General features: G+C 46.1%; 1 protein-coding gene across 1 annotated transcript in view; it reads left to right on the plus strand.

Moving 5' to 3' along the window:
* Nucleotides 1-883: 883 nt before the first annotated feature.
* ITPKB (inositol-trisphosphate 3-kinase B) overlaps nucleotides 884-12,513 on the plus strand; it is a gene marked incomplete at its 5' end in the record, with an annotated part of 121,090 nt that continues 109,460 nt past the window's right edge. The window contains 2 exons of the mRNA XM_025216211.1: nucleotides 884-958; nucleotides 3,643-3,717. Of these exons, the coding sequence (XP_025071996.1) occupies nucleotides 884-958; nucleotides 3,643-3,717 (150 nt within the window). The remainder of the gene's footprint in view (nucleotides 959-3,642; nucleotides 3,718-12,513) is intronic.

The following is a 12,513-nucleotide window of genomic DNA, read 5'->3' on the forward strand; positions in this document are numbered from 1 at the left end:
TCAGAAACCAAAATTTCAAAGACCCTGGGTTTTTTTCCTTTAACCTTGGCTTCATTTTATTTATTTTCTAGTCTTAGAACCTTTAATTTGCAGTTTGGTTATGTTTCAGCCTTTGCCTGCAACCAGGAAGGCTAGCATCTTATGTATTTAGGTGAGAATCTTAACCAGTCACTTGCCTCCAAGAGCCACGGCTTTAGGAAGAACACTGAATATCACAATGAGGCATGCAATAAAATTACAAGAGCTGGCAACACTGCAATTAAAATGGCTTCTTCCTCTCACAGGAATTCTACTAAATGGACTTAGAGGCCAAAAAGGAGTGCACATCTACTAAGTGGAATCTGTTGATTGTAATTAACATGAAGGAATCAAATCTTCCCTTCTTGCCAAAAAAGCTCAGACCTCATGTATAAGTCCTTTAGAGGCGGGATCAGCTTAATTTACAGCTTTGTGAAATTTAGAAAACAGTACCTCCCAGATGAAGTATGGATATAGACATACAAATAAAGATAACGGAGGTAACAGGAGAGCTCACATCTGACACTTTGCAGACCCAAGGCTATGTCATTTTCTAGTTGATTCTTCTATAAAACTTTAAAAAGAGAAATCATGCCTTATATTGATAAAGGTGCATTGAGAGCTCTTTGATGCCAGCAGCAGCCAGGAGATAGGAAAAAAGCTTTGATTATATTAATCCTAAAACAGGAAACCAGTGCAGAGACTTCTGGCTAATATCTTTTTTCATTGCAGATTGCAAGATTTTAGCAGAGATCTTGACTTTAGCAGAGATCTTGACAATACTGAAAATAAAGAAGCAGGATTATCTTAACACCCTACAACTACCTTATAATTGAATTCTACCAAGGCATTGGACTGATTACAATGGCTGTATTTTCTACCTGTGCTAAAGGAGTTGGATGCAGACCTAATCTGGGCAAATAGATTGAAATTCTTTAAGGTTGGCTTCTTGTATTGAAATACTGTACCATTTACGTGTTTCATTAGTAACTGATGGGCATACATCCTGCCTGCTAAGGACAGGGATATTGTTTCCTCTGTGTTTTTTCAGTATCTTTTCAGAGCCACTGGAAATGTTTAATTATAATAATCCCCAAATTAAAGATATCAGCATTGGGTGTATCTCATTTAAAATCAGTGGGCAGCTTCTGTTATGCACCATCTGTTATACTGACTTCAGAGAAGTTGCACTAGTGTAACCAGGAGGGAAATTATAAGGAGCTGTATACTACATCAGATGCTGTTTTGGCAATCATCTGTACACTGGCAAATTAGCACTGCCTGCTGTAGACCTACTATACAGAGTTAGAACATTTCCAGGATACAAAAACAGCTGAGGAAAGAAAGTTTACTGGATAGTATCAGAAAGCAGAGTTGCATCACAGTGATATTTTCCATTAACCCTATGCAGTGAAATAACTTGGGAATGAAAGTCCAAGCCAGTTTAAGCAGCATAGTCAGCTGTATCATAACACACATGACAAAACACATACTGCATGCTATTAGTAATTGTCAGCATTTATTGAACAGAAAGGGGATCTCGGAAACAAGCACTGGCCCAAGAAATACTAACAATGTGATAGCACTTAACAACTTAAAGGACTGTACAAGCATTACCCATTTGGAATAATAGCCCTGAAAATACAGTACTTCTGAAAATACCTGCTAATTCCATCAAACACTTAAACAAATACTAGTTTTTGTACCCAACAGCCACAAGTTAGACACACAATCTTGCACATATACCAGTAAACTGGTGTTCATGTAGGGTGCGGGAAACTCCCAGGCGTACTTTTTGGCCGATTCTTCTCCTGAGTGCATGTTCAATTTCTGTTAACCTCAATGAAACAAACGCACATAACCTCTAATTATGATATTTGGTCTGTGCTATTCTCTTAGCAATTTTTTTCTGCCACTAAGAGTAGCTAATCCAGAGGAATACAGGCTGCGAGGCCACCTACCTGGCTCCCCTGGTTTATTGGAACCCAGGTATTTGGGGAGAGCAACTGTGATTACAGAACATTGTTTCACTTAATTTTGAAATGCTCTAATGATTTTGGGTCAAATTCGTCTCCGATGTAGCTCTGTAGAGATCAGTGAACTTGTACCAGGGATGACTGGTATGAAAACAGAGGGACGGGTGGGATGTTCACAACAGGGTTCAATGGAAACAAGATATGACTCCATGTAGTGCATCCCTATGCTGCAAGCTCTGTGCTAGTGGTTCTCAACCTTTTTGGACTCAAGGCACCCTTCCATAACTTTTATGAATGGAGTGGCACCCAGTTTCAAAAATGGATTCATATATTACAGTGCTCACCTCTTTGCAGAGGGGCCAGGCACTTGTGGGTAAGGTTTGTTTCAGGCAGGGACAAGCCTGAGCATGCACTTGTCTGCTTATCTCTTCACACAATTCACACATCTCCAAGATCTAGTATCATCCCAGGGTTTGTGGCACTCTGGTTGAGAATCACTGTTCTATGTACTCAGCTGTGGAATATCCTGGAAATTGAAAAGCAAAAGATAATATCGTTAGCCAAGGAAGGCAAAAACAACAACAACAGAATTAAAATATCTTTAATTTTTATCTGTTGGGAATGAAGGAACAGCCTCCAGCTACCTCTTGTACAGAGTTTAACTGATATAAATTCCCACTACATAATTTTCTATTTTATACATAATCAGAAGCCATTTCAAGGATTTAGGCAAGATCCCAGACATTAGTTCTGTCCTTGTGGAAGGATTCCTTGGATGTTAGCCTCTGAACAAGTTTTGTCTCGGAGCATTATACAGATGGCTAAATTGCTATTTGTATTTGCTGACTGACTTTATAGGGCCTAATCCTGAAGTCCTTCCTTAGTCTAATCTCCCATTGATTTCAGTGGATGTTTTGACAGAATAGAGACTTTAAAGTTTGGTCCAGATAAGCTAAATGAGGACTGATGGCTTGTTTGAAAAGAACAGATTTTCCCACATCCAAGAATAGAGAGATGTCAACATCACAAAATCTACCACCACAACTAACACGTTTGGAGCTCTGTTCAACAGACGCATCCCAGAAAGGCTCAGGGCGCAGTGGGCCATGATGACTGAACTTTCCTCTTATTCTCAGAGTATGACTCTTCAGTTTAGGGATGGGACAACAGGCCACACTGTCCTGGGTGTCTTCATACATAGAAGAGCTCAGACTTTAGGGCTGGCAATCTGACACCTTTCAAGATTACTTTTTTAGAACAAAAGAAGAACTGTTCATCACAGCTATTTCTGGCCGTCCCAACACAAAGTTAGAATTTAGCTTTCTTTTCCCTCTTTTTCTTAACACAACTGCTGAGCTCTCCCGTAGAACAGAAAGTAGATTGAGAAGCTGTTTGAGTAACCAGTATTGTCAAGTCAATGAAAAAACTATCTGAGATCATTTTATCAAACTGCAGCCTGCTATTTTGCAATTACTGTAGTTTGTCTTCTGAGATGGGACGTTGCTTTTCACTTCCAAGGCAGGCTGTGTCTTCCACTGCCCCTGTAATGAAACAGCTTTTCTTATGGACTGTTTGTATGATATATGTTTTTGTCCTGATGCAAATATCACTGAAGGCAATAGGAGTCTTCTCATTTGCTCTTCCCTAGAAAAACTCCCATTGCCTTCTACAGACCTTGGATCAGACCTCACAGCAACTCACCACTGCAGAAGACCAAGCTCAGGTAATTTGTAGCACTTCCCATGCCAATTTATATAATGAAGATAGGAATATTGAAGCGGATTTTGATGGACCCTAAGGGCATGTCCCCACAAGCGTGCACATGCTGGGGCCTGCGTTTCCCTCAGGACAAATAGCAGTGGCACATATTTGTGCCTTTGCTACTTGTCCCCAGGCGTTCCCCTGCACATGCCCTCTGGCTCGTGTCATAAAGACCTGGGTGGGGTAGGGGTGGCTGGGGCCAGTACCTGTGTTGGTCCCGGCAGCCTTACCTGGGGTTCTGGTTGCCTCCCAGGACAGCAGCAACAGCAGTTTGGCTGCTTGTAGCTTAGCCAGCAGCCAGAGCATGGCTCTGTCTCGCCAGACTCTAGTTTTTGATGGTGCACACTGCGGCCACGTATGCCGCCCTGTTGTTTTTTTTAGCAGCGGGGTGGGGTGTTGTTGACGCTGGGATCTCTTGGTGTCATGATGCAGTATGGTCTTCCGTCTTGTGAGGAAAGTATAGTATAGGAGAATGAAGACAGCAGATAGAGCTTCCAAAGGGCATCACGAAACTAAAAGCATATTGTTTTTTAGATGTGTCCCCCCTGCCCCTCCCAACCCCCTCCCCAGCCTTTTCTGTGGAAAATAGGCACTTTACACAAAAAATGAAATAGTTGTAAACCTAATTTTCTGTCCAAAAGAAGTTTTAGTGGAAAAAATTTGGCCAGCTGTTGTTACCCCTTTTTGCCTAAAAGACTCTGGCTTTGTCACAGTATTATTATGACATAATATGAGGATAGTGTCATATGAAACTACCACTGCTCAGTACCACTGTAACTTAAAGTCATGTTAGAAGTCCCCATTGATGTCAATGGAAGCAGAATCTACATTAACTTTGATGGAAGTCCAAACTGCTGTGAAGTTTGTCATGGGAAGATGATTCTGCCTTGCCCCAAATCATTCAAATGGCTTTTTAAGCACAGACCAACGTGGGATGATCCCACAGTATTAAGCATTAGGTGGGTGCCCTGCATTGAAAAACAGATGTTGAGACTCATCCCACATTACACATTAAAGCTGCTTCTGTGTTGAGTTACTAAGAAGAATGACAGTGCCTCAACCTTTGAATTTTCCTCAGTTCACAGTACAGCATTACAGCGGGCCCTGCATGATGATTGTCTGTTGGCCCCAGGCCATAAACCTGATTGCAGCTGAATATGGCACATTTATATAACTCTCCGCAGTACCTGGATAGAGTAGAAATACAAGAGATGTTTTAATAGGTGACATGGGTAGCAAATGCTAATAGGCCTCCAACTCGTTGGTTGTGGCACTACATAGAGAGTCAGGGGAGGATGCGGAAACCTTCAGTGAGAGAAATGAAGCAGATCTGGGAGGAGGTATATCAATGCTGGATGGAAAAGAAGTCTGCTAGAAGGGGCAAGTGGGAGGGTCAGGGGCAGGGCAGGTGCAAGAGGAATCCTTGGGGTGGCAGGAAGAGGAGGAAAGTGACAGGAACTAGAGGCAGAAATTACACATAAACTGGTACAAGTGATCAGAAACTGGTTCAAATCTGTAACACAACTGAAGTTCGGTGCACATAAACCACTTTCAAAATGACCCAAACCGGTTTAAGATAAACCTGCATGGATGTAGTATCAGACTTAACTGATTTAGGTTAAATTGGTTTATTGAACTTCTGTCCCAGATCCCCTCTAGATTCAAGTTAACTCACATTCCCACAGCATACCAGGATGCTTTGTACCTCCCCCGCAAAGCTGCCTCACGGGGTGGGTGGGCTAGCCTTAGTCCAAACTGTCTGCTCCAGCTGAGCAGGGGTGTGTGCTTTAGTGCCCTCTGGCTTCTGTTCTGGCCTTGGCCACTGCAGGAATGTGGTTGCATTTCCAGAATCAAAAGTGAATGTCTGTTCACTTGCTTATTGGTTCAATCTACACAGCTTAGACTAACCTGCAAAGATTTAATTGTTTTAGCCTCGGGCTTTTTGACTGCCTGTACTTAGCCAGGGTGAGCTGTTAAGCCATTGTGGAATTTGCTTATGCATGTTGAGAGTCCCATGACTCCTGGCTGCAGTGCCTCCCTTTCGAGAGGCTGGAACATCTCTGTTGTGGAAGTTCTGTAGAGAATCCTTAACATATCCTCCCTGAAAGTCCAGGGATGGGAAGATACGTGGTGGGGAGGAAGGGATCGGGCTGGGGGTTGAGAGAGAGAGAGAATATCTGGCTATGGGGGGCAGTGACTAATCAGGTTGGTGGCTATGGGGACAATGAGTATGTGGGTGGATGACTGTGGGAGCAGCAGGTGGGCGTACTGCTGTGTGGAGCAGTGAAGGAGCTGACGTATAGGTTTGTGGGGGGCGTACATGAGTGAGTTGGTGGTGCTTGGGTGAGTAGTTGGGGCTGGAGGGGAAGTGAGTTGGTGCCGTGGGTTGTATGTGAGAACAGGCAGGCGAGCTCAGTCAATGCACATGTGTGTGGTTGGGCCTAGTGAGTGCGTGGGTGTATGTATGTATGTGCGGTGCTTTTATGCCAGTGTGCGAGTGTTGGGTGTGGGCAGGCAGCAGGTGGGGGGAGCAAGGGGAATGCAAGCAAAGGGAGTGAGGGAGGAAGGAACAGCTTTGAAGGGCAAACCGGGGGTGGGGGAAATGAGGGGAAGGACATGGGAGTGAAAGCAAAATCTAATTCAGGGGCAGAAAGGGAGGAAGTGGGAGAAGAAATTCAACTGGAGGCAGTGGAAAAACTGTGTGTGGGGGAGGGGAGGGAGAGCAGAGGCAATAGAGTCCAAGACAGTGGGATTTTAAAACTGCTTTAAGGATGCTTGATAGCAGATTGTTAAAATAAATGCAAAGAAGGAACCCTGGATACTCCACGCTCGCAGGGAATCTACTTTTTCAAAGCTAACTGTATGAACACCCTCCTAATCTTTGCGTACAGGCGGCAGAGGTCTGCACACACATCCCATGCTTTTTTGCATTTGTGGCGGTTACTTGCATAAATGGCCACCCACGCATGTGTATTCCAGCTTCAGTGTGCACGCGTCTGAGGTTTGTCTGCACCAGCTCAGCCTATGCAAATTCAGGGGCACCTCTAACTGTGAAAAACTGGCCTCTCGTGAGCAAGGCTTTGTGATTTCACCTCCTTCCCCTCAGCTTATCGGTATGTGTGTTTTTGACATTGTAAATCATAGAGCAGTAGGGCTGGAAGGGACCTCAAGAAGTCATCTAATTCAGCCCCCTGCCTGAGTTAGGATCATTCCTATCAGTGGTTCTGATGCAGGTTGTGCTACCAATTTGGAGGCTGCTAGCCCACTCCTGAGTCAGTAGGAAAATCCTGTAAACCAGAGGGTTTTAGCCCAGCTTCCCCCTACCTTTCCATCCACACAGAAATCTTTTACTTGGGTTTGGAGAGGTTTGGGGGTGTTCATTGAACCCTGGGCTGTTTAACTTGGACTGGAATCTTCCCGCCTTACAGTGACGATGTAGGCTATGTCACTTGAGCACAGGTATTCATCTAGTCACTGCCTTCCCTTAGTTCCCCCCTAAACGCCAGAAAGCTCTTCTGCATCTGATACAGCTGATTGGGAAGGAATGATTCAGTGTCTCAGCATAAAAAACAATGAACCAGTGCTCCCCCAAGCATGTGTGAGCAAGTACAGAACCAGGGAGGGGAACAATAAAATGGGTCTGGTTTTGCAGTGAGGATGCCCACAGCCTGGCTAGTCAAAGTAAGGTGTTCAGAACATTGTTCCAAACTAGGCTGACCCTGCCATAAAGCTGTGCCTTCTCAGTCCAGCTTTGGAAGAGGAGTCAGCTGCTTCCCATGTGCACCAGCCAGTCTACCTCTTTGCAGCTTTGCTCAGATTTCCATCAGCCCAGGCCAGCTCCCGACTTACAATCTGCTCATCCTGCTTGCTTTATGAGAAGCTCTTGCTTTATGAGAAGCTTGATTCAGAACTTAATTCAGCCTTTCCCATTAACTTGAGAAAAAGTGAAATGCCTCTGTAGGGCAAGTGGCAATTTTTTCATTGTGGTAGTAGTTTTGAAAGTCTCCCATGCTCCTGGAGCTTTGTTGAACTTTCATCACTTACTATTTAAGTGGAAGGTAATTACTTTCAAATCTAGTGACCATGACACTGTCAAGCAGATGCAACGCCTGGGTTTGGATAGTGCATCTTTTGTTTAGTGCTTTTCCTAAGCTCTTATGTTCTTTCACTGTTCATTTTCTGGGCCTTTGATATAATAGTTAGAAAAGTTAACATGAAATCATGCATTCTCCATGTTTATTCCCTCTCTGTGATTCCGCATGAGAGATGGTGACAAGTCACAAAAGGATTTCTAACTACTGGAGTTTGCAAACTCCACCTTGGATCATGGGCTGAGAAATGAAGGCACATCAGACAGGCTTCAGCTGACAGTTTTGCTGAGTTATTCAAGATGCGGTGCTTATACTCCTGAGGGTAAATGGTGTATTTCTAGAGAGTATATGGGAGGAAGGCGTGGAAAAGGAGAAGGGAAAGGGGAAGTATACATGGAGGGAAAGAAAGATAAAGGAAAAGTGAAGAAAACACTACAATATGTCTTAAGTTGCTGGAGAGGTTATAGTGTGGTTGCAGGGATATAGTACATTTTATTGTCCATAACATTAATTGTAGGGGTGCACAGCAGTGCAACAGACTTAAAAAAGGATATGCAAACCAGTGCGCAGGGCTGTCAAGAGTCCAGCCTGTGATAGAGATGTGCATGGCTAACTATAAAGCCATTTAACTGCATAACTCAGTAGAGGCAGTACACCATGGCTGAGGGGACTTAGTTCTCTATTGCTCTACATTTTGCATAGTCATTTACTGTGGCATGTAGCGAGTGTAAATCCTTTCCTTTCCATTTTATGCTCACTTTACACCAGGGTAGGGTATACACTCATACAAGGTACAGAGCAATGTAGAATCAGATAGGGGCACCTGATTTGCTGACTAAGAAAGTGCTAATTTTATCTTATTAACTTTCTTAGCACTTTATATCTGTTTTATTTCTCTTTCATAATGTAGGGGATCTGAAGGTAGGCCAGAGGCCAGTGCTCTCTTCTCAGATCATAAAGTCCCTTTGCCACCTACTGGCAATGCCCAGGAAAAAGAGTGGGAAAGCTACAGTCTCTATTTCCACTTGCATTATTATATGTTTAAATAAGTAATCTCAGAGGAATTGTATCATAGTATCACAGTATCATAGTGCTTAGGGTCGGAAGGGATCTAAACAGATCATCAGGTCTGAGCCTCTGCACCAGGCAGGAACAAGTGCTGGGGTCATAACACCCCAGCCAAATATCTATCCAGCCTCCTCTTGAAGACCCCCAAGGTAGGAGAGAGTACCACGTCCCTTGGGAGTCCATTCCAAAGCCTAGCAGCCCAACCTGTGAAGTAATGCCTCCTGATGTCCAGCCTGAACCTTCTTTCTAACAATTTGTGGCTAGTATTCCTAATAACCCCCGGTGGTGCCCAGGGGGACGCAGTCTCACCCAATTTCCGCTGGCCCCCCTGGTGAGTTTGTAAACAGCCACCAGATCCCCTCTCAGCCTTCTCTTGTGGAGGCTGAATAGATTCAGGCCCGTTAGCCTCTCTTCATTGGGCCTGACCTGCTGCCCCTTGACCCTCCTCTGGGCCCTCTCACTGCTAGCCACATCCCTCTTAAAGTGCGGCACCCAGAACTGGATGCAGTACTCCAACTGTGGCCTGACCAAATGCCACATAGAGGGGAAGGATCACCTCCCTGGACCTGCCTGTGATGCACCTGTAGATGCACAACAAGGTGCGGTTAGCCTTACTAACTGCTTCCTCACATTGGCAGCTCATGTTCATCCTGGAGTCAACAATGACTCCAAGATCCCTTTCTGCCTCTTTGTTGACAAGTGTGGTGTTCCTTAGCCTATAGGTGTGTTGCTGGTTCTTTCTCCCTAGATGCAGCACCTTGCACTTGTCTCTGTTGAATTCCATCCTCTTCTCATCTGGCTACCCCTGTAACCTGTCTAGATCTAGCTGGATTCTGTCCCTCCCCTCCAGCGTGCCCACTTTGCCCCACATCTTTGTCCAAATTTGCTGATGACACTGTGTACTTACCATACCCAAAACCAGATCTCTGATAAAGATGTTAAATAGTACAGGCCCCAGGACCGAGCCCTGGGGGACTCCACTGCCCACAACCCTCCAAGTCAAAAATGACCCATCCACCATCGCTCTCTGGGTGCGACTGGCTAGTCAGTTTGCCACCCATCTGACTGTGCAGGCATTGATGCCGCAGTCCCCTAGTTTTTTTGAGAGAATGTGGTGAGAAACAGTGTCAAAGGCCGCCTTAAAGGCCAGGAAGTCAGCATCCACCTCAGTGCTCTCGTCCAGGGACTTTGTGACCTGATCATAAAAGGAAACCAGGTTAGTCAGGCAGGATCTGCCCTCAATGAACCCATGTTGGTTGCCCCTTAGCATTACCTTCCCCTGCTGGGCCCTTGTAGATGTGTTCCTTGATATTTTCTCAAAGGTCTTCCCAAGGACTGAGGTGAGACTGATTGGTCTATAATTGCCAGGGTCCTCATTCCTCTCTTTCTTGTAAATGGGGACCACACTGGCCCTTTTCCAATCCTCTGGTACCTGGCCAGAGCCCCATGAGCACTCATATAGCTGTGCCAGGGGCCCCGCTATGACCCCCGCCAATTCCCTCAGCACCTTCAGGTGAAGAGCATCTGGACCTGCTGATTTAAATACGTCCAGCCCCTCCAAAAATTCCCTAACTAGGTTGTCCCTGACCCTAGGTCTGGCGGTGCCTCCCCTGGGTCTGTTCGTAATCCTAGTGGGGGAGATGTTCCAGTCCGTGTTCAGACATACGGAGGCAAAGAATTCAGTAAAGAGGTCAGCTTTTTTGTTTGCTGCAGTCACTGGATTGACAAGTCTGTCCTGTAGGGGCCCTACATTATCCGGTGCCGCCTTCTTGCTCCCTGTGTATTTGAAAAAGGACTTTTTGTTATCTCTAATTCTGGTCGCTAGCCCTAGCTCCATCTCTGCCTTGGCCTTCCTAACAGCCTTCCTGCAGTCACGAGCAACAGAGGTGTAATTTTCCTTGGTGATAGCCCCTTGCTATCCACTGCTTGTATGTCTCCTTTTTTCCCCTCAGGCATTTGTGTATGCATTTGCTGAGCCATGGGGGCTTTTTAGCACTCCTGCCCCCCTTGGTGCGCAATGGGACTGACTCCCTTTGAGCTCGGAGGATTGTCTCCTTGAGGAAGAACCATCTGTCTTGGACTCCCATCTCATTGAAGCTCCAAGACCCCAACGCCTCTCCTACTAACCTTCTTAGCTCACTGAAGTCAGCCCTCCTGAAGTCAAGGACTTTTGGCTTACTGCTTGCTTTCATTGCCCTGCACTGGATAGTAAATTCCAGCAGGTGATGATCACTGTCGTCCAGGTGGTTGAGTACCTGCAGACCCCCTACCAGGTTGTCACTTGTGGCAAGGACCAAGTCCAGCAAGGCAAGGACCAAGTCCAGCAAGGCATTTCCCCTGGTGGGACTATGCACCTCCTGGGTTAGGTGGAGGTCTTGTATCCTGGCTAGGAACCTACATGAGTGGTCGGACCTGGCTGACTGCTCCTCCCAGCAGATGTCTTGGTAGTTTAGGCCACCCATGACAACCACATCCCTTGACTTTACAGCCTCCATGAGCTGACCTGAGAATTCCAGGTCCAGCTCGTCCCCCTGGTGAGGCAGTCTGTAGTAGATGTCCACTATCAAGTCCCTTTCCCCATGACCCCCTTGCATTCTTACCCAGAGCGCCTCAGTTTGCCCTTCGTCTGACCCCATCCTGATCATCAAAGGATGTGTATTGCTCTTTAATGTAGAGCACTCCACCCCCCACATTTTTCCCTGCTCTGTATTGCCTGTACAGCCTGTAGCCCTTAATATCCACTGCCCAGTCATGGGTAGAATCCCACCAAGTCTCTGTGAGCCCCACTAGGTCTGGGTTTTTGCTAGCTAGCAGGAGGGCGAGTTCCTCCCGCTTATTCCCCATGCTTTGAGCATTTGTGTAGAGGCATTTGAGCCTGGGGGTGCATGTGCCACCCCCTTGTGCCTAAGCCTGCCCTGGCCCCTGTCACTTACCTGGGTATTACCCGCTTGTGTCACCTGGCTTAATTGCAAAGTTTCCTCTTGCTCCTCTACATCCCCGTCCCCCAGCGAACCTAGTTTAAAGTTCACTGTATGAGATCAGCCAGCCTGGGAGAAAAAACATTTGGGATGAGATGAAGCCCATCCCGTCTGAGCATGTCCTCTGTGCGGAAATGTGGGTCGTGGTCCAAGAACCCAGGGCCCGCCCAGTAACACCAGCTCTGAAGCTGCCGGTTGACCTCACCGATGCATGCTTTGTGGTGCTGTCTGCATCTGCTCACTGGGAGAATAGAAGAGAAAACTACCTGTACCCCTGTCTCTCTGAGCTTGGCCCCCAGAGCTGTAGTTTCTCATGACGTAGTCTGGGCTGCATCATTCATTCCCATGTGGATGAGGACCAGGGGGTATTGATCAGATGAACAATTCCTGGATGTGGGGATCCAGCTTGGAGTCTGGGCACACATGTAGGCTTGAACTTGCAACGCTTTGGCCCCAGAGTTAGCACACACACCCCTAGGCCAAACAGCCAAGACAAGCACAAGGTCTTTAAAAGCATGGTTGCTGTCTAAAGGGTGGGAGGGGTTGGGCACACACCCAGCCTTGAACTCATAGATTCATAGATGTTAGGGTCGGAAGGGACCTCAATAGATCATCGAGTCC

This window comes from Alligator sinensis, unplaced genomic scaffold (assembly GCF_000455745.1).
Source record: "Alligator sinensis unplaced genomic scaffold, ASM45574v1 scaffold138_1, whole genome shotgun sequence".
NCBI lineage: Eukaryota > Metazoa > Chordata > Crocodylia > Alligatoridae > Alligator > Alligator sinensis.